The sequence below is a fragment of the Balaenoptera acutorostrata genome, chromosome 7 (genome assembly GCF_949987535.1).
Source record: "Balaenoptera acutorostrata chromosome 7, mBalAcu1.1, whole genome shotgun sequence".
NCBI lineage: Eukaryota > Metazoa > Chordata > Mammalia > Artiodactyla > Balaenopteridae > Balaenoptera > Balaenoptera acutorostrata.
This window is the reverse complement of record NC_080070.1, coordinates 52,835,090-52,853,945: the sequence shown is the minus strand read 5'-3', so window position 1 is coordinate 52,853,945 and position 18,856 is coordinate 52,835,090. Positions and strand designations below refer to the sequence as shown.

The 18,856-nt window shown below is 34.5% G+C and overlaps 1 protein-coding gene across 6 annotated transcripts in view; it reads left to right on the top strand.

The window, feature by feature from the left end:
- PALS2 (protein associated with LIN7 2, MAGUK p55 family member) overlaps nt 1-18,856 on the top strand; it is a 112,875-nt gene that overhangs the window by 55,605 nt on the left and 38,414 nt on the right. For 3 of the 6 annotated variants that reach the window (XM_057550304.1, XM_057550307.1, XM_007171494.3), the window contains exons 2-3: nt 2,495-2,613; nt 18,115-18,267. In XM_057550304.1, coding sequence (XP_057406287.1) covers nt 2,497-2,613; nt 18,115-18,267 — 270 coding nt within the window. In that variant the 5' untranslated portion in view covers nt 2,495-2,496. Of the gene's footprint in view, nt 1-2,491; nt 2,614-18,114; nt 18,268-18,856 lie in introns of all 6 variants that reach the window. The other 3 variants (XM_007171495.2, XM_057550305.1, XM_057550308.1) reach the window with 2 other exon arrangements.

Sequence of the window (18,856 nt, the reverse complement as noted above, 5' to 3'; positions counted from 1 at the left end):
ATGAAAAGCACTAACTGTTGATTTTATTTTAAAAACTGCCAGTCTGGGGGCTTCCCTGGCGGTCCATTGGTTAAGACTCTGCACTTCCAGTGCAGGGGGTACAGGTTCGATCCCTGGTCAGGGAGCTGAGATCCCATATGCTGCATGGGGTAACCAAAACAAATAAATAAATAAAAATAAATAAAAATTGCCAGTGTGGAGATAGGGGGAAGTAAAAGCATCACACTAGTACTATTCTAACAAAAATAAATAATGTATAAAATGGGTAAATCAAAAAGTAGCAATATTAGCACATTACCCAGAAATACAGCTGTGATTAAAAGAAACAACAAATTCAAAGTAGTTGCTTCTGTAGAATAGGATAAGTTGGGAAGGAGGCTGACAGCATGGAACAGAGAACTGCTGTATTTCATTATAAGCCACTTAGTAATACAATCTGACTTTTGACAATGTTTTATTTTAATAAAAAATAAAAATATTAAAAACAAACTGCACTATTAGTAGACTTATTCTAAAGAAGCATCAAGGGAAAATAAAATTAGTAAAACTAATCTGAATAAAATTAAGGCTGTGATATTGAATGAAGTAGGGGTCTAGCTGTACCTTCTTCATATGCATATCCAGTTGTCCCAAAATCATTTTTTGAAAAGACTGTTCTTTCCTTCTTTGAATTGTCTTGCCACTCTTGTTGAAAATCTAATGACCGTAAAGTGGATTTATTTATGGACTCTCAGTTATATGTCTTTATGCTAGTACCACACAGTCTTGATTACTGTAGCTTTTTAGTCAGTTTTGAAGTAAGTGTGAGTCCTCCAGCTTTGTTCTTTTTGAAGATTGTTTGGCTATGCTGGGTTCATTGCATTTTCCACATGAATTTTTGTATCAGCTTATATAACAGTTTCTACCAGAAAGGGCGAGGGGAGCTGAGATTTTTTTTTTTTTAATGTTTCTTCTGATTCTTTTTTTTTTTTTAATTTTTTTTAAATTAATTAATTTATTTTATTTTTTATTTTATGGCTGTGTTGGGTCTTCGTTTCTGTGCGAGGGCTTTCTCTAGTTGTGGCAAGCGGGGGCCACTCTTCATCGAACTGAGATTTTAATAGGGATTGCATTAAACCTGTAGATCAATTTGAGAAATACTGCCATCTTAACAATAGTAAGTCTTCTATAGAATCCGTGAATATGGGTATCTTTTTATTTATTTAAGTCTTCTTTAATTCTTTCAATGATGTTTTATAGTTTCACTGTTAAAATCTTACAGTTCTTTTGTTACATTTATTTCTAATGATTTTTATTGTTTTAATGCTATTGTAAAAGGAATGGTTTTCTTAATTTCATTTTCGGATTGTTCATTGCTAGTGTATAGAAATACAATTGATTTTTGTATTTTGATCTTCTATCTTGAAACCCTACTGAACTCATTTATTTAGTTCTAATAAATTTTTTGTATATATTCCTTAGGGTTTTCTATATATGAGATCATGTCATCTGCAAAAAGAGATAGTTTTACTTATTCATTTTTCATCTGGATGCCTCTTATTTTGTTGCCTAACTGCCATGGCTAGACCCTCCAGTACAGTGTTGAGTAGAAATGGCAAGAGTAGACATCCTTGCCTGGTTCCTGATCTATGGGAAAGCATCCAGTCTTTCACCATTAAGTATGATGTTAGCTATGGGTTTTTCATAGATGCCCTTGAGGAAATGGAAATTTCCTTCTATTCCTAGTTGAATGTTTTTTTTTTTTATCATGAAAGGGTATTGGATTTTGTCAAATGCTTTCTCTGTGCCTATTGAGATACCATGTGGTTTTGTTTTATTAATACAGTGTATTACATTGATTGATTATCATATGTTGATTAACCACCCTTGCACTCCTGGGATAAATTGTACTTGGTCATTGTGTACAATCGTTTTCATTCGTTGCTGGATTCAGTTTGCTAGTGTTTTATTAAAGATTTTTGCCTCTGTACTTGTAAAGGATATTGGCTGTAGTCTTCTTGTGATGTCTTTGTCTGGATTTAGTATCAGGATCTCACAGAATAGTTGGGAAGCGTTCCTTCCTCTTCTACTTTTTTTGGAAGACTTTGTGAAGTAATGGTTTTAGTTCTTGAATTCACTGGTGAAGTCATCTGGTTCTGGGCTTGTTGGAAGTTTCTTGATTAATCTTTTTTTTTTTTATTGCTCTATTACAATTTTATATTTCTTCTTAAGTAATGTTTTTAAATTTGAAAAATAAAAAACAAGTATAAGGTTCTAAATATGCATTATATAGTCTGGTAAACCCCAAATTGCATGTAAAAACCTATCCTGCTGCTAATTCATGGGAAGTCCATTTGAAATTTCTACTATTCAACAATTCAGTTCTTTAAATGTGACTTTTCAAAAGAGTGTTAATTGATAATGTCTTTTTACTTGAATTATTTTATAGTTGTATTTCATAATAGCTTGGAATTTAAGGTTTGCTTTTTTTTTACTATTGCTTTTATCTCAGCAGCAATGCAGCAAGTGTTGGATAACCTTACGGAGCTGCCCTCATCTACAGGAGCAGAAGAAATAGACCTAATTTTCCTCAAGGGGATAATGGAGAATCCTATTGTAAAATCACTCGCTAAGGTATATTGGTTTATTCATAAGATAACTAAATTATTATTTTTTTATTGTTTTTACAGAGGTCTTTTCAGATTACCGTTTTAGACCCTGGTTAATATACCTTAGCCTTTGTTAGCAAATAATAACAGTTAACAGCTAATGAGATCTTACTGTACACAGAAATTAGACCACTTTTGCCTTTTCTGTGCTGACTTTAAAGTTTTAGGGAAATAATAACTGAACAGTTGTATTATAACGGAGGTCTGTGGAAAAGATTCTGGTCCTGTCTCTGTTTTCAACAACGAGGTACTGACTTTCTTCTTTTACATTGGACCATGTACCTGTTTTTTCATTTCAGTTCTTGACTTTCTATATCTAGTACTTTTTGAAATCTTGTTTTTTCTTGGTAACCCTGACATTTTGAGTCTGTTTCCATCAGCAACTCTCTAGTAATCTTTTTAACTCATCCATAAATATATTTTTACAACCATTTTTGGCCCAGTTTCATTTCAATTATACTATTTCCCTGTAATAATTTTTGTAAATGTCACTAAAGCTTAGCGTATTAACTATTTCACAACCGTGCTCTTGCATTCTTCAGATGATTCTTGCTTTCAAGAACCTGTGCCATATACCCTCTCTTTTTCTTTCTTCCCTTTTATTTCTCTTACAAGATACTGAATATAGTTCCCCTTGCTATACAGTAGGACCTTATCGTTTATGTCTCTGACCTTTTCTTCATGTAACCATCTTGTCATTCCTAAAATGTTGATTTCACCCTCTCCTGTGATCATTTTTTAGCCATAGTCTCTTACTTGTTTTCTTCTAAGAGTTCTGAAAAATCATACTTTTTACAAAGTGTTCTATTAGTAGGAGTGAGTTAATGATGCAGATTCTTCATTTTATTCATCAGTGTAATCATTCTAAGGTCATGTGACATAAAAGCTTTGGTTTCTAAGTAGAAACTTATCCACTTGCAGATCACCCAACTAGAATTTTTATTTTAGTCATTTTTGACTGTAGTCTTTCAAAAATTTATTAGATATTCCTTTAATAATAATATATGGGATATGATTTTCCTTCAGATACAAGCTTCTTGTAACAAACGTCAGTCACTATACTGTGTTGAGATAAAGTAATAGTTTCAGGGTCTGTTGAATTAAGTAAGGGCTGTTTAAGCCTGTTAATTAAATTGCTCGCCCTGAGCTCTTATTGCTACTTTAAAAGTAGTGTTTACTTCTCCCTTGATATCATACTTACTATTGGTTGTCAGTTTTTATTGCCAGTGTATCTGTTGCACCCCATCTCCATGTTTATTTAATTTACAGCTTTTTTTTTTTTAAGTTATTTATTTATTTATTTATTGGCTGTGTTGGGTCTTCGGTTCGTGCAAGGGTTTTCTCTAGTTACGGCAAGTGGGGGCCACTCTTCATCGCGGTGCGGGGACCGCTCTTCATCGCGGTGCGCGGGCCTTTCACTATCGCGGCCCCTCCCGTTGCGGGGCACAGGCTCCAGACGCGCAGGCTCAGTAGTTGTGGCTCACGGGCCCAGCTGCTCCGTGGCATGTGGGATCTTCCCAGACCAGGGCTCGAACCCGTGTCCCCTGCACTAGCAGGCAGATTCTCAACCACTGCGCCACCAGGGAAGCCCTAATTTACAGCTTTTAGATGGAGATTTCAAAACTGGATAATATGTAAGACATCTTACAATGTGCTTATTGTTTATAAGGGTTTTTAAAATATACCGTTCCATCTTTGCAACAACTTTATGAATTGAAAACTAAGTTTTAAAAATAGAAAAATTATTTGCCTAGGGTCACTTAGCTAGTAAATGACAAAAATATTTAGACCAGATCTTGTTTCTTCAAATTCTGTGCTCTTTCTACCACAGCACAAGCTGTGTTTGTGTGTCTCTGTGTGTGTGTATTCTTAAGAATTTCTGTGCGTAAAAAATTATTGGCTTTTGTGTCACTGATATTGGCCTTTCGGAAGATTATCTTGTTCACTGTTCTTAACAAGTGAAATGGCTGGATGACTTTTGAGCAGCTGAAGTGCTACTGTAATCTTTTGATGATAAAATTGAAATTAGGAAGAGAGTCACCCAGTAGTATCCAACATTCAAGCAGCTTCTCAAAAAATAAAAGCAATAGTAGTTGGGTATTCCTTACATTGAAGGCACAGAAATCCCAGGAGGAAGGGAGGACCTTCTTCCAGGAAAGAGATAATAAGTCACAGCAGGCCAACACTCCCAGCACAAGTAGGGAGAAAAATGGATAAATTGCTGAGGAAACAGCGAGCCATACATTGCTAGACCTGTGGAAAGGCAGGGGCATGTGACTAATAATCATGAGAAAGACAACAGAAGCAGTCCCATAGATGACCCTTTTATTAAAGTTTATAAACAAAGAATTTTAAATAACATTTTTTTTTAAGTGATACCTTGTTTTTTGGGGCTTGAAAAAATATTTTATTTATTTATTTATTTATTTGGCTGCACTGGGTCTTAGTTGCTGTGTGTGGGATCTTTAGTTGTGGCATGCGAACTCTTAGTTGCGGCTTGTGGAATCTAGTTCCCTGACCAGGGATCAAACCCCGGCCCCCTGCATTGGGAGCTTGGAGTCTTAGCCACTGGATCACCAGGGAAGTCCCTAAATAACATATTTTTAATAGAAGAAAAAAGTGGGAAAAAATGAAGACATTTAAAATATTACTAGAAAATAAGAATCAAAAACAATCAAATGGTTATTCAAGGACTCAAAAATACAATATCTGGTTAAGAGTTCATTTGATGGGTTTGATATTGGGTTGGCCAAAAAGTTCATTCGGTTTTAAGTAAAAATAAAAGGCACATTTTTCATCTTCACCAGGAATTTTATTGAACAACATATTTGTTAACCTAATGAACTTTTTGGCCAAGCCAATAGGAGACTAAACACAGCAGAAAAGAAGATTAGTGAATTTGAAGACAGGTCAACAGAAAACATCTAAACCGAAATTCATAGAAAAGTATGTCTGGGAAAGACAATATGTGAGGCATACTCAAAAAGATCAAATACACATGCAATTAATATCCCAGAAAGAGGGAGAGGGGGAATGGGACAGAAGAAATAGTTCAAGACACAATGGCCGAGAATTTTCAAACCTAATGAACAACAACATCAACTGACAGATTCAAGAAGGCAAGTGAACCCCCTGGCAGGGAAAATACAAAGCAAAACATTCCTCAGAATATCACAAACTCCTGAAAATCAAAGATAAAGTGAAAATTTGTAAAGCAGCTGGAGAAGAAAGACACATTAAGGAGAAACAGTAAGACTAATGGTTAGCAATAAAACAGGAACTCTGTTATGGAAGTCATAACAGAGTGGATTGAGATCCTTAAAGTTTTCAAAGAAAAACACTGCCAACCTCAAATTCCCTTTTCAGCAAAAGCAACCTTCAGAAATGAAAGCAAAATAAGGATTTTCTTTTTAGACAAACAACATCTGAGAAAAATTGTCTCCATTTACTCAACAATAAATGCAAAAGGAAGTTCTTCAGGCAGAAAGAATGACAAAATAAAGGGAACATTAGTGAGTACATATAAAATCATACTGATTTTTAAGATGAAATAATAGTAATGTCTTGTGGCACTTATAGCATGTATATAAATGAAATATGTGCAGATGATAGCCGAAAAGGAAGGACTTAGTGATTCAGACAATTGTAAGATGCTCTCATTATTCAGGAAGTGGTAAAAGTAATGTCTTAAGGTTGTGTAAACAGTCAGGGATGCGGGGCTTCCCTGGTGGTGCAGTGGTTAAGAATCCACCTGCCAATGCAGGGGGCATGGGTTTGAGCCCTGGTCCGGGAAGATCCCACATGCCACAGAGCAACTAAGCCCGTGCGCCACAACTACTGAGCCTGTGTGCCACAACTACTGAAGCCCACGCACCTAGAGTCTGTGCTCTGCAACAAGAGAAGCCGCCACAATGGGAAGCCTGCGCACTGCAACGAAGAGTAGCCCCCGCTCGCCGCAACAAGAGAAAGCTCACATGCAGCAACGAAGACCCAACACAGCCAAGAATAAAATAAATTAAAAAAAAAAAAGGGATGCATGTTGAGATCTCTAGGGTAGCCACCAAAAGTAAAATTATAAGAATGAATAAATTCCACCCAAGCTATAAGGGAGAGAAAATAGACTTGAATTACCCTCACTCTGGAAACTAGAAAAGTTAGCACAAAGGTGGAGGGGGGTGACCATCTTCAGACATGGGACAACAGGCAGCACAAGATTGTGATGCCTGAGAGAAAGGAAAGAAATGACGTGAGCATTATGAAACTGTCTGAGGGTAGTTTCCATGCTGCAGTGCAGAAAGAGGAAGCACAAACAGCACAGCAGTCTTAATAGAGCTTGGCATTTGGGGAGGTGGAGGTGACTGGAATTTGTGTAGCAGAGTATCAGGGAGGAGGAAGCTAAGGAGATTTGCTTAGGGGTGCCCTCAAATCTCTGGCTGAGTGCTGATTGTGCATATGTGAAGCACAGGTCTAGAGTCCAAGGAAAGACCCACTGGAAAGCACAGTAGGCCAAACAATTTCCAGGGCTCACAAGGGATGGGGAATAGTTTAGTTGGCATTCCCACCAGCCTGAGTGGAAAGTCCTCATAACATGCGGGACATTGGGCAGAGTTCACACTCAGTTTGTTATAACAGACCTAGGAAACTAGTACAGATTACAGCAAAATCAAACTAAAAATTAATCACAGAGTTATTCCGCAAATCCCCAAATATGTGGAAATTAAACAGCATACTTCGAAATCGCCATGGGTCAAAGGAGAAATCACAAAGAAACATAAAAAATATTTTGAATTGAATGAAATGAAAATACATGTCAGAACTTGTGGGGTGCAACAAAGCAGCGCTTAGAGGGAAATGCCTATATTAGAAAAGAACAATATTTAAATCAATGTTCATGTGTACACCTTAAGCAAATAGAAGAAGAACAAATTAAACTCAAAATAAGCAGAAAGTAGTAAATAATAAAGATGAGTGAATATAAAAAAGACAAATAGAAAAAAATCAATATAACTCTTAGTATATTAATACAATTGGTAAACCTCTAGCTAGACACAAATTATCAGTATCAGAAGTGAAAGAGAGGACGTTGCTACAAATCCAACAGACATTGCAAGAATAATAAGAAATAATGTGAGCAACTTTATGGCAATAAATGTAACTAGATGAAGCTAATTTCCTGACAGATGCAAATGACTAAAACCTAGATAAGAGTAGATAACCTGACTAGCACTATATCTGTTTTTTATAATTGAATATTTGCAGTTTAAAACTTGAAGCTCCACGGGCTTCCCTTGTGGCGCAGCGGTTGAGAATCTGCCTGCAAATGCAGGCGACATGGGTTCGAGCCCTGGTCTGGGAAGATCCAGCATGCCGTGGAGGAACTAGGCCCGTGAGCCACAACTACTGAGCCTGCGCGTCTGGAGCTTGTGCTCCGCAACAAGAGAGGCCACGACAGTGAGAGGCCTGCACACCGCAGTGAAGAGTGGCCCCTGCTCGCCGCAACTAGAGAAAGCCCTCGCACAGAAACGAAGACCCAACACAGCCAAAAATAAATAAATAAATAAATTTTTTTAAAAAAAACACAAAACTTGAAGCTCCAGCCTAGACGGCTTCAAAAGAAAATTCGAACATTTAAGGAAGAAATAATACCAATTTTACATGATTTCTTCTAGAAAAAAGAAAGAGAAGGGAACATTTCCAATTTTGTTTTACTAGTCTTGGTGTTACCCTGATAACAAAACCAGCTAAAAACAGTTCAGTTAAAGAGAACTACAGAATAGTATCCCTCATGGACATAGACTTCAAGTTCTTAAGAAAATATTAGCAAATCAAATCTAGCAACATACAAAAAGGATAATACCTGATTACCAAGTGAGTTTTGTCTTAAAAATACAAGCTTCTTAACATTTGAAAACCAATAAATGTTTGTCACCATTTTAATGACATGATAAGCAAAATCGTTTGATGATGTTCATAGTTGTGGGAAAAGCATTTTACAAAATTGAATATCCATTCCTGATAAAAACTCAGCAAACTAAGAATAGAAGAAAATTGCCTCAACCTAATGAAGGGCATCTATAAAAACCCTACAGTTAACATCGTAATTCATGGTGGAAGATAGAATGCTTTCTAAGATCACTTCTGTTCAACTGTTATCACTTCCTTTCGACTTTGTACTGGGAGTCTTTGCTAGAGCAAAATGCGAGGAAAAAAAAATAAAAGGCATACGGATTGAAGAGGAAAAAATTAACTGTCTTTATTCAAGGATGACATTATCATCTATGCCAAAAATCCTAAGAATCTATCAGAAGGAAGAAAAAAAAAAACCCTCTAGAACTAATTAGTGAGTTTAGCAAGGACACAAGATAAAAGATTAATCTATGTAAATCAATTGTATTTTTATATACTAGCAATGAACAATTGGAAATTGTAATTTAATGAAAAAGAAATAAATTTTTAAAAATATGTGCAAGACCTGTACACTGAAAACTACAAAACATTGCTGAAATTAAAGGCATACATACATACATACTTACATAAATGAAGGAATTGGAAGGCTCAATAATCTTAAAATGTTAATTCTCTGGAAACCGAGCTAAAGATTCAGTATAATCCCAGCCAAAATTTCAGACTGACAAGATGATGAAGGACCTAGACCAGACAAACAATTTTGAAAAAGAACAAAATTTGATCTCTTCCACAACCTGATTTCAAGGATTACTGTTGTCCTACAGTAATGAAGACAATGCAGTATCAGCATACAGATCAATGGCACAGAATAGAGTCCAGAAAGAGACGACCACTTACATGGTCAACTGATTTTTGTTAATAGCGCTATGATAATTCAATGAAAAAATGATAGTCTTTTCAATATATGTTCCTGAAACATTGAATATTCATATGCAAAAAAATGAACATTATCTTTTTCCCCACTCTATATGCAAAAATTAGCTAAAAATAGATCATAGATCTAAATGTAAGAGCTAAGACTAAAAAAATTCTAAAAAGACACATAAGGGAAAAACTCCTTGTGACTTTGGATTAGAGAAAGACTTCTTAGATAAGACATAAAGAGCATAAGGCATAATGAAAATTTTGATTAATTAGATTTCCTCTGCAAAAGACACCATTAAGAAAATGAAAAGGTGAGCTACAGACTGGAAGAAAATATTTGCAGAACATATATCCTAAAAGGGAAGCTGCTCATTTATTGGTGGTAGCAGTGCAAAATGGTACAACGACTTTGGAAGACAGTCTGGCAATTTCTTACAAAGCTAAATATAGTGTTACCCTACAATCCAGTGATTGTGCTCCTTGACATCTACCCAAGTGAATTGATCATTTGTGTCCACACAGAAACAAACACATGAATGTTTATAGTAGCTTTATTTATAATTGCCAAAACTTGTATGCAACCAAGATGTCCTTCAATAGGTGCATGGATAAACACAGTGTGGTACATCCATAAAATGGAATATCATTCAGCAATAAAAAGAAATAAGTGATAAAGCCATGAAAAGAGATGGAGTAACCTTAAATGCTTATTGCTAAGTGAAAAGCCTGTCTGAAAAGGCTACACACTGTATGATTCCAACTATATGACATTCCGGAAAAAGCAAAAGCTATAGAGACAGTACCAAAAAAGTCAGTAGTTGACAGTTTGGGGAGTATAAGGGAGGGATGACTAGGTGGATCACAGGACATTTTTAGGGCAGTGAAACTATTCTGTATGATACTTTTAAGGTGTATGAGTGACATTATGCATCTGTCAAAACCATTGGAACTGTACAACTTAAAAGTCAAAATCCATGGAAATGTAAACTATAGGCTTTAGTTAATAAGGGTGTATCAATATTAGCTCATTAATTATAACATTTATCACATTAATACAAGATATGAATAAGGGAAACCAGGGATAGGGGAGCAGATATATGGGAATTCTCTGTATTTTCTGCTGAGTTTTTCTATAAATCTAAAGCCTTCTTAGCTAAAGTCCATAGTTTACATTAGGGTTCACTCTTTGTGTTGTACATTTGATGGGTTTTGATGCATGTATAATAACATGTAATGTCTTTTTTCTGGTTTTGGTATTAGAGTAATGCTGGCCTTTATAGGTTGAGTTAGGAAGTGTTTCCTTTGCCTTCTAGAAGAGACTATAAAGAAATGGTATAATTTCTTCTTTAAATGTTTGGTAGAATTTACCAGTGAACCCATCTGGACCTGGTGCTTTCCGTTTTGGAAGGTTATTAATTATTGATGTAATGTCTTTAACAGATATAGGGCTACTCAGATTATCTGTATGTCCTTTTATGAGTTTTGGTGGATTGTGTTTTTCAAGGAATTGGTCCATTTCATCTAGGTTATCAAATTTATGTGCATGGAATTGTTCATACCATTCCTTTATTATCCAAGACATCAGTAGTGATGGCCTCTTTCATTTCTGATATTAGTAAATTCATGTCTTATCCCTTTTTTCTTAGTTAAGCTGGTAAGAAGTTTATCAATTTTATTGATCTTTTCGAAGAACCTGCTTTTGGTTCTTTGATTTCATGTTTTCAGTTTCATTAATTTCTGCTCTAAATTTTATTATTTTATTTAATTTGGATTTAATTTGATCTTCTGTCTTGAGTTTCCCAAGCTGAAAGTTTAGATTATTGATTTTAGATCTTTCTTCTTTTCTAAATATGCATTCAGTGCTATAAATTTCCCTTTAAATACTGCAGTCACTGCATCCCACAAAATTTCTTAAGTTGTATTTTCATTTTCATTTAGTTCAGATTTTTTCAGATTTCTCTTGAGATTTCTTCTTTGACTCATGTCTTATTTAGAAGTGTGTTGATTTGTCTCCAACAAATGTATCTGGGATTTTTATTATACTTTTTATAATCTTTATTCTTATAAACTTGCTAAGGTATGTTTTATGGCCCATACTGTGGTTAATCTTGGTGAATGTTCCATGTGAGCTTAAGAAGAATGTGCACTCTACTGTTGTTGGATGAAGTTTATTGATGGTGCTGTTCAGTTTAACTCTGTCCTTACTGATTTTTCTGCCTGCTGGATCTGTCAGTTGCTGATAGAGGAGTGTTGAGGCCTCCAACTACAATAGTGGATTAAACTGTCTCTCTTTGAAGTTCTATCAAATTTTGCTTCATATATTTAGATGCTCTGTTGTTAGGAGCATTTACGTTATAGATTGTTATGTCTTCTTTATTATGTAATGTTTCTCTTTGTTCCTGATAATTTTCCTTGCTCTGAAGACTGCTCTGTCTGAAATTAATATAGCTACTCCAGCTTTCTTTTGATTAGTGTTAGCCTGGTATGTCTTCCTCATTATCTTTACTTTTAATCTACCCGTGTCTTTATATTTAAAGTGGGTTTTTTGTAGACAACATGTACTTGAGTCTTATTTTCTTATTGTTTGGTCTTCTATTCATTTTCTGCCATCTCCATTTTAATTGAGCATTTTATATGACTTCATTTTTTCTCCTCTTTTAACTCATATCAGTTATATTTTTTTTTAAAAGATTTTAGTGGTTTCCCCTTGATTTTGCAGTGCACATTTACAGCTAATCTAAGTCCACTTTCAAGTAACACTATATTACTTCACTGTAGTATAATAATACAGTAGTTACATGAAGTAACTACCTCATAACAGAATATTTCCAATCTCTCCGTTATAGCATGGCTGTCAGTCATTTCATTTACCCATAAGCTGTAATCATCAAATACACTGTTGCTGTTATTTTTGAAGAGTTAATCTACTAGATTAATTAAGAATTTTTAAAAAGATTTTATTACTTTCATTTATTTTTTCTCTAATGCTCTTTTCTTTATGGAGATCTCAGTTTTGGACCTATAGTCCTCTCTCTGAAGAACCTCTTCTAACATTGTTTTCAAGGCAGGTCTACTAGCAACAAATTCCCTCAATTTTTGTTTGTCTGACAAAAAGTCTTTATTTCTCTTTCACTCTTGAAGGATAATTTGACTGTATAGGTATAATTCTAGGTTGGTGAGTTTTCTTCTTTCTACACTTCTTTCCTATCTGAATGCCTTTTATTTATTTCTTTTTCCTTTTTTTTTTCTTTGAAACTTTCTTCATTGGTTCTTTTTTATTTATTTTAGTTGAAATATAGTTGATTTACAATTTTGTGTTAATTTCTGCTGTACAGCAAAGAGACTCAGTTGTACATATACATTCTTTTTTATATTCTTATTTGTTTTTTTTCTTGACTAATTGTCCTGGCTAGAAGATTCAGTACAAATGTTCAATAGAATGAAGAGGGCAGACATCCTTATCTTGTTCACAATCTTAGGGGAAAAGCATGTGTTAAATATAATATTATTCACTACTAAATATAATAGTAGCTGTGGGTTTATACTTTCTGTTCTAAATTTTGACTTTTTTGTGCATATGATTCCATATCAGTACCTACAGAGAACCTTCGTTCTCTGTAAAAGTGGTATAATATTCCATTGCATGAATATAACAAAATTTTTTAGTCAAACTTCTGATAGATATTTAGGTGACATTTTCACTTACAAGTCATGCTGTAATATGCAGTCTTGCTACATGTTATTTTGCATATGTATGTATATCTCTAAGATAAATCTTAAAAGAATCATTGTAATTTTGGTAGATATAGTCAAACTGCTCACTAGTGTGTTCCCACCAGAAAAGAATGTGCGAGAATGCCTGTCTTCTGCCATATTCTCACCAACATGGTATGTTACCAGAATTTTATACTTGCCAATCTCATTTTTAAAAAAAGTATTTCAGTGTAGTTTTAGTTTGCACTTCTCTTATCATGAAGGAGGTTGTATATCTTTTCATATGTTTAAGAAGTATTTGAGGGCTTCCCTGGTGGCGCAGTGGTTAAGAATCTGCCTGCCAGTGCAGGGCACATGGGTTCGAGCCCTGGCCTGGGAAGATCCCACATGCCGCGGAGCAACAAAGCCCGTGCGCCACAACTACTGAGCCTGTGCTCTAGAGCTCGCGAGCCACAACTACTGAGCCTGCGTGCCACAACTACTGAAGCCCGCGCCCCTTGAGCCCGTGCTCCACAATAAAAGAAGCCACTGCAATGAGAAGCCTGAGCACCGCAATGAAGAGTAGCCCCCACTCGCCACAACTAGAGAAATCCCACTCACAGCAATGAAGGCCCAAAGCAGCCAAAAATAAAAAGTAAATTAAAAAAAAAAAAAAAAAAAAGAAGTATTTGAATTTCCATTTTTGTGAATTTTTCATATTCTTTGCCCATTTTTCTTAATGTGTTGCTGATCTTTTTCTTACTGTTTTATAGGAATCCTCTCTCTCTCTCTCTGTATGTGTGTATATATATATAGAGAGAGAGAGAGAGAGAGAGAGAAGTTAACCTTTGGTCTGTAATATGATTCGTAAGTATTTTGACCCTAGTTTGTCATTTGTATTTTGACTTTGCTGATTTCTGACAAGAAGAAATTTTAAATGTTCGATTTTAAATGTTCAATGCAGTTTATTTTATTGGGCCTGTTTTTGTTTGTTTAAATTATAGCTTCCGGATTTGGCATCATAGTTATGTCTTTGCCACTCAATGATTATAAAAAGATTCTTTTATATTTTCTCTGAATACTATTAAAGCCAAGCTTTGTAAAAAGCCCTTTCTCCTTTTAAAAAGTATAAGATTCCCATTTTTAGTTCTTTGACATCTGTGTCTCCTAATTCTACAGGTATCTCTAAGAGTGGCTCAGCTCCCTGAGTGCCTTGAGATATTGTTTATCTAATCTAAGAATTTGAACTTTTTTTGGTTAACTAGATGACAAGTTCTTTACTCATTGGAGAATTCAGTTCTAATTTAGTTACACTTATTTCATCCATTTTTTTCAACAGAACAGATCTCATCCTTTTTGATATTATATATGCAGAAGCAAAATAAAAAATGAATTCTCCATTCTCTCTATTTCCACTTTCTGCTCAAATTCTTATTTTTTGGTTATTTGTGAACTTGTCTTTATCTTTTTTGTTCAAAAGTCTCTAGAATAAAAGAAGAGGATGTCTCTAGACCATAGTCAATCTTATCTCCTATTTACTTAGCTTTTTCGAGAAATACTTAATGAGCAACTACAATATACTTAGCCATGTTCTAAGAAGACAGAAACAAAATTTATGATATTTTTGTTTTTAAGGGAGAAAGATAAGGTTACTACACATAGTCACAATACCATTATCATTACCAGGTATTTGTCACGTATAGTGCATAACTTTTGTTAAAATTTTTTGTTTGTTTGTTTGCAAGCATAGATGGACTGTGCTTGGGTAAAATACCCAGAAGTTTTGAAAGAACTTTTCTTCTCTGCAGTTCATTTTTCTAAAGTGCAGTGGTGAATAGGATTCTCAGAACTGGACATACAAGAGGGCTTAGGCTATATTTGTATCAACTCCAAGTCTACAAAGCCAGTCATGGCATGTTCTTCCAAGCACTTGTGGCAGGTGACATATATTTTTATTGAGTTGTGCTAGCTTTCTAATAATGCTTTTTCTTAAAGGAAGCAAGACCCATTTATTCAAATAGCATGTGATTCATATCTGTTTCTCTGGTCCGTTTTCAGTATTTCCTTTGTCTTTTTTGTTTGCTTGTTTGGTTAGTTAAATTCAAGTTGGTACTTGCCTCTTGAAAGCTACTAAATAAATTCTGACTTTAAAGTGAATAAAGGTCTCAACTTCTTTCACATTATCCTAGAACTTAAAAAGTTACATATTAACAAATATGGACCTGTATTTGCTTTCTTGGAAAAACTAAAATTGATCTTGATTGAACCCAGCTATATCTCAGAAATTAATTTTCCGTATTAATATAATTATAGCTGCAGTTTCACTTAAAAACTTTTCTTCCTCTGAGAACTTATGTATTGTATAGTGAGATTTTTTTTCCTACCATAAAACCAGTCTGTACCAGGTTTTTGATGTGCAAAAACCTTCAGGTATATTTGTTTTTATAGCATAATTCTGCCCTCCACTTGACTTCCTCTTTCTCTCTTGCCATCAGTCTTTCCACATTGCCTCCTGTCCTCTCCAAATTTGGGAGCAATAAGGTAGGTGAACATAGAAAGGAGGGGAAGTGTATTAGAGCTTTCAAGTCAATGATCGTTTCTGTTCCTTTACTTTTCCCAAAGACTTGAATTTAATCAAAGTCTACCAGTATCTAAAGTAACATAGGATATTGTAGAAACTATATTGGCTTAGTTCCTGAAAATTTTAAGCCAGTCATTATCTGTTCCCTGGAGAAACAGGTGATCTTTATAGCTCTTTGAGCAAACAGGTGGAGGTTGAAAGGGTGGATGGTATTCTTGAACCATAAGAATATAACTTAATACATCTAGACTGGAAGAGCCATGCTAAGAAGCAACAACTCAACTAGCAGTCAATGAGAGCATCTGTCACACATTTAAATGAGTGAGAGTAATGCATAATGTTTTAGATTAAATAATTAACCGCAAGATGATGATAGAGTAGCTGGCTGTATAGTGATAAAGTCGAATAAGCTTTAGTATGTAAGAGCTCCAGCCTTGATGTTGGACTACCTGACTTAGCCACTTACCAGTAGTGTGAACTCAAGCAATCACTGTATCTCATTTTGCATCATCAGTGTCTGTGTCTATAAGGTGAAGATGATAATAACATACCTACATTTTCTGAGTACACACACACAATCTCATACTGCGCTGAGAATATAGTTCCGGGCACAAAACAAAAGCCCTCAATAAATGTTAAAGTTCTTTTCTTCCTTTTTTTTAAGATTTATCATGCTACCATAAGAGTATTAAAAGTATTTGCAACGTTAACGATGCTACATTAGATTTATTAACAACGAATATTTGTATTAAAGCAATTAGCAATTCTAGCTTGTTTTGTAAGAGTTAAGTAATTGTGTACATTACTTTTTTTCCCAATGGTGGTGATAATCATTCCGTGATATATGCTGAATGTCTTCATCATCCTGTCTTTATTAAGCTTGTATTATACTTTAAGAAAATTATAGATTTACCTATTCTCACTCTTTGTGGCATTCTCTAGTCTTCCTAATTTTTTTCTTATCTAGATTTAGTAGAAACTCATTCCTCTGTTTAAATTACATTTGGTCTTTTGACATTTTTCTTTGTTTCATAACAGTTATAATTTCTTCTGTATCAGTTTATTTCATATGACTTAAAATTTCTTCTTCAGAGGTGTTTCTTTAAAATGTTGCTAATGTATAGCCCCTCTCTTCTACTTAAACTTATTTCAACCTTGTGAATTGCCTGGAAAAATATATTTAAATGTAAAAATGCATTTTTAAGATTAGAAAATGTATCATTTAGAAGATGACATACAAAAACCAAGATTGTTAGATAGCTCATTAACAATTTTACATTGATACATGTGAAATGATATTTTTGTTTAAATAAAATATAATTTAAAAATAAAAAAAATTAGAAGATGTGTTAGAACTCTGAAGGATCCACTCCGTATGGTAGAAATAACATCTAAAGTATTATAGGGATAAGTTAAAGTTTGGTACTATTTCCGCTTGAAATTTGGATTTTTCGTCACTTACAGAACTGAATCTTAAAATGTTAAGTGTGAGATTTGTCATCTTGCATGTTTTCATTTATAAACTAAATCTTTATAGTTATGCTCTACCTGTCTTCAAAATCAGACAGCAACCATTTATCAGAAAAACAACACTTAAAAGATAGAGACTGCTTAGTGTTCATTCTAAGTTTGAATTTAAAACTCTGCTTTACTCCCACTATTAAAGGATAATTAGGACTACGTATTTCCTGTGACAGTATGATTCATGGTTCATTTTCTGTGGAAAAGTTTGTGAGATTAAAAAAAACAGATCAGCTTAAGATATGGAGACATAAGGGGATCATTCCCCTAATGAGATCATATGGTCCTTCAAGGCTCAGTTCAAGAGTTGCCTTTCCTGAATTGCCTTTTTCTGCTGAATTTTCAAAACTGGAAAATGATAGCTTTAGGATTATCATTTGGGGTTCTCAAAATGATTTTCATTATTTTTTAATGACAATCCATATAACGATTACGTTCCTATTTTTTATTTTTATTATGCTTAATCATTTAATAAAGCATAAACGGTATCATTTAGAGTTTGAGTCTAGACTAGAAAGTCATTAGGAAATTCTGTCAGGTAGGAAATATAATACATTTTTTAAATTGGCCTATTCAGTTTTTTCATGGTTTAGTTATAAAAATGAGTTTTCCATTACTTTTAGGGTAGGAATAGAGGCCAAGATTTATTATATTGCATGATAACATTTACTCTGAAATCTATATATTACCTCTCATTGAAAGATTTGGTTGCAATGAATCAAACCTTCAAGTAATATCTTTTAAAACTTTCTTTATAAAAAGGAAACAAATCAAGAAGAAAACCGTGGTCTGGAGCAAAACAGTGTGTGTTATTATTTTAATATACTATTGTCTTTTCAGGCTCACGAGAGGCTAGAGGATTCAAAACTAGAAGCTGTCAGTGATAATAACTTGGAATTAGTCAACGAAATTCTTGAAGATATCACTCCTCTAATAAATGTGGATGAAAATGTGGCAGAACTGGTTGGTATACTCAAAGAGCCTCACTTCCAGGTAAACTTTCCCTGTTGCTCTTCTTTCCAAGTCCCCTGTATTCCCAAAATATTCTCCTTTAGTAGTTAAGTTTCAGTTTAAGATGATGTTTTTTTAAAGATTATTTAGGGCCATATTTTGCAAATTCCAACTTAGATATTTTAATATCCCGTTCTGCTGGGACTACATAAACAGACACACATACTATACAGATGTATAGGGTCTGTCACAGAAATACATCAGAATGGATTTTTCTTTGTGTAATTAAAAAACAACAACAACAACAACAACAACAGCCCTGCTTCACCATCACACCACATGCTGGGGACGTTTTTCTCCCTGTGATAGTGCATTTTTCTTCCTCACTACCACTGTTTCCCAGCCCTCCTTGTGACCAGCCGTATACATTTTCAGTATTGCTTCTAAGACTGGGGTGCAGTTGATGACCTTGGAGCAAAAGAGAACTGTATGATGATAGAAACTATGACATAGCATACTTTCCATAGGTAAAAAAAAATAAAAATAAATGCAATTTAAACATTTGTCTATGTAGGTGAAGAGTTAATCAGTTTACCAAAGAAGAATCAGTTTCAGAAGAAAAGGAGGTCGA